This window comes from Onychostruthus taczanowskii, unplaced genomic scaffold (genome assembly GCF_017590055.1).
Source record: "Onychostruthus taczanowskii isolate IOZ18803 unplaced genomic scaffold, ASM1759005v1 scaffold207, whole genome shotgun sequence".
Lineage (NCBI taxonomy): Eukaryota > Metazoa > Chordata > Aves > Passeriformes > Passeridae > Onychostruthus > Onychostruthus taczanowskii.
The window spans coordinates 11,256-14,200 of NW_024499318.1; the positions used below are offsets into that span (position 1 = coordinate 11,256).

At 50.4% G+C, this 2,945-nt stretch overlaps 1 protein-coding gene across 1 annotated transcript; it reads right to left on the bottom strand.

Moving 5' to 3' along the window:
- Window positions 1–2,124: 2,124 nt before the first annotated feature.
- Window positions 2,125–2,490, bottom strand: LOC121335658 (keratin-associated protein 6-1-like). The gene has a single exon (XM_041404015.1). It carries the CDS (start codon window positions 2,488–2,490, stop codon window positions 2,125–2,127), a length of 366 nt encoding a protein of 121 aa, XP_041259949.1.
- Between the last annotated feature and the right edge of the window lie 455 nt (window positions 2,491–2,945).

Sequence of the window (2,945 nt, forward strand, 5' to 3'; positions counted from 1 at the left end):
CTCCTACGGCAGCTGCTGCACCTCCCGGAGCTGCACCACGCGCTACTACTACCCGTCGTGCTGCTCCTACTCCTGCTGCTACCCCTGCTGCTGATTCCAGGGGAAAATCCCCTCGAACGGACCCGCGCCCACGGAAGACAAACGGATGAGCCCGCTGTTGATGTTTGCACAAGTGTGGAGTCCCCACGGTGAAGTGACCACGAGTGGGGGCTTTGCTGTGCTCTGAAACCTCTTGGAGTTTCTGGTTTTGTTGTTCTCTCTGTCTCCTTCTTCCTGCCTTTCTCAACTCTCCTGATATTCTGCATTTAAACCTTCCCACGGCCCCTTCAGCAACGGGAGGGGCGATCTGCAATTCATGTGAAACTTCTCGGAGCTGCTGCAATGGGGCTGGAGGACCTCTGTGAAATTAGATTTAGTGTCATCTGCATTTTCAATAAGCACTTCCAGCACGGCACTGCAGCCCTGGGTGAGGGAGCATTACAGCTGTCTCGCCTTTGATCTGCATTTACAAGGACCTGAAGGATGAACAACACAACTTCAGCAAAAAGGAATGTTCTGGAGAGCAGTGACTCATCTCCTGGAGCTGCCTCCAGCATCCCAAAACTATAATCTTTCTGTATCTGTGCCAGCTCTTTTTCTTGTTCTATTAAATACTTTCTGCATTTGAAAAAAAACAACCTCCGGAGATCCAGTTGTTTTCTTGGTTTGGGTGGATATTCTGGGAGCTGTGGAATTCTGAAGGGACTTCCTGGACTCAAATCTGTGTCCAGCTCTGGGCCCTTCCTGGCAAGGGGGCATTGAGGGGCTGGAGAATGTCCAGGGAAGGGAATTGGTCTGGAGCAGCTGGAAAATGGAATGGAGATTCCCGAGGGAGGCTCAGCCTGAAGAAAAGGGGGATCCAGGGGGAATTTTGGGCTCTTCCAGGGGGGATTTGGGATCTGATCCCAGGGAACAGAGACAGCACAAGGCCTCAAGCTGTGCCAGGGGAGCCTCAGGTTGGACATGAGGAGAAATTTCTTCCTGGTCAAATCTTGGAAGGGGTTGCCCAGGAAGAATGAGGACATTTCCACTGGTTTTTTTGGTTTTGTTTTTTTTTTTTTTTTGTCTTTAGGTGTATTTGCTTTTTTTCCCCCATTTCCCCCCACCCCCTCCATTTTCTGGCTTCTAGGCCTTGGATTTAGTGTGTTACTCCACACGTAAAAATGGATTTTATTCAGCTCAAATGGATTTTCTTCTGTTCTGTGTGGAAGATCAAGAGAGTGGTATGAGTTTTCCAGGTCAACATCCACACAACATCCACACAAAGCCACCACCTTACCCTTTTGTCTTGTCCCTGTTCCCTGGAATCAGATCCCAAAATTCCCCTTGGAAGAGCCAGAAATTCTCTGTGGATCCCCCTTTTCTCCAGGCTGAGCCCCACCAGCTCCCTCAGGATCCTCCATTCCCTTTTCCAGCTGATCCAGCTCCATTCCCTTATCCAGTCACACTCCTGCCCCTCAATGTCCATCTTGGCATCAGAGGCCCAGAACTGGACACAGGATTGAGTTCATAATTTTGTCTCCCAATCCTTTTGCTGTGAAGGATTTCATATTTGTACATCCTCCACCCAATTTCTGGCTTTCATTTGAATTTAAAATAAGCATTAAAAAGAGCAGACAGGGTGCTGAGGCTTCCTCAAGATTTTGGATACCAAAGACTTCAAGTTGTTTGTGAAACTTAAATGACAAATAAACCCAGAAATGCTGAATTGATGCAGAAAAAAATCTTTAATAGGAATGAAAGGCAGAGATAACTTTTAAGAGATACAGAATGGAAAGACCACACTCCCAAAAGTCACATGACACCCACATCATCCAGTCAGAAGGAACTTTTTGTACAGCACTGCCAAAAACATGGAGTTTGGTTTGTTTGGAGGACTGAGGAGAAGGTCTGGGTCGAGAGGAGAGCTGGGGCAGCGGGATGAAGGTGAATCACTGCCAGCACTTCAGCAGCAGCGCAGAGCTCTCAGAGCACCCCGGCCTTGCCTCTTGTCCCCAAAACTCTGCCCAGCCATGGTCTCCACTGCTGGACTCTCCATCGATCCCACCAAACCTGGGCTGGGTTTCGGGGTGGCTCCCTCTGGCTTTAGCAGCTGTAGCAGCCCCCGAAGCCGAACCTTTGGCCGTAGCGGGAGCCGAAGGGGTACCCGTAGCGGCTGGAGTAGAACCCGGGGTATCCATAGCAGTCCCCAGAGCCGTAGAAGCCCCGGTAGCCCCCATAGAGCCCCCCGGAGCCGTAGCAGTCCCCAGAGCCGAAGATGCCCCGGTAGCCGTACAGGCTGCCGTAGCCGTAGCGGTCCCCGAAGCCGTAGAGGCCGCGGGAGCCGTAGAGGCCCCCGTAGCTCCGGTAGCCGCAGGGGCTCCCACAGTCGTAGCCCCGGTAGCCGTAGAGACCCCCGTAGTTGCAGGAGGAGTAGCAGTCGTCGTCGCACTGGCCTTGGAGGAAAGTCATCTTTGGGAGATGGAGGTAAAACCTGCGACGGGGAGGAAAGGAAGAGTAGTAAATACTCCAAGGAGTAGCAGGAACCTCAGAGCCTGAAATCTTCCTCACCGGTCCCGTGAGAACAAGGGCAGAGGAAAAGCTATGACCTCAGCTCCTCCTTACGCCCCATCTGTTTAATCTGCTCATCTACCCACTGCCTTTAAATTATTTTATATCCTATATTAATGTAGATTCAATATATTAGTATTAAACTATTTCTGTACTCCTGGGATTGGTGGAACCCCTGATGAAGGAATCACTGGCCACAGATCAAAACCTTGCCGCTGCTTCAGGGTTTTTTCCAAGGGAACCTTGTTAGGAATTGGCAACCCTAATTTTCTTTTAGGATATCAGCTTTTCATGGAGCTTTGCATTCCTGACTCCATCAGGGAAGTCTTCCCAGAATTTTCCTGTGATAACACCCC

Coding starts and splice junctions, on each gene's coding strand:
- LOC121335658 (XM_041404015.1), bottom strand. CDS start 2,490: ATGACTTTCCTCCAAGGCCAGTGCGACGACGACTGCTACTCCTCCTGC.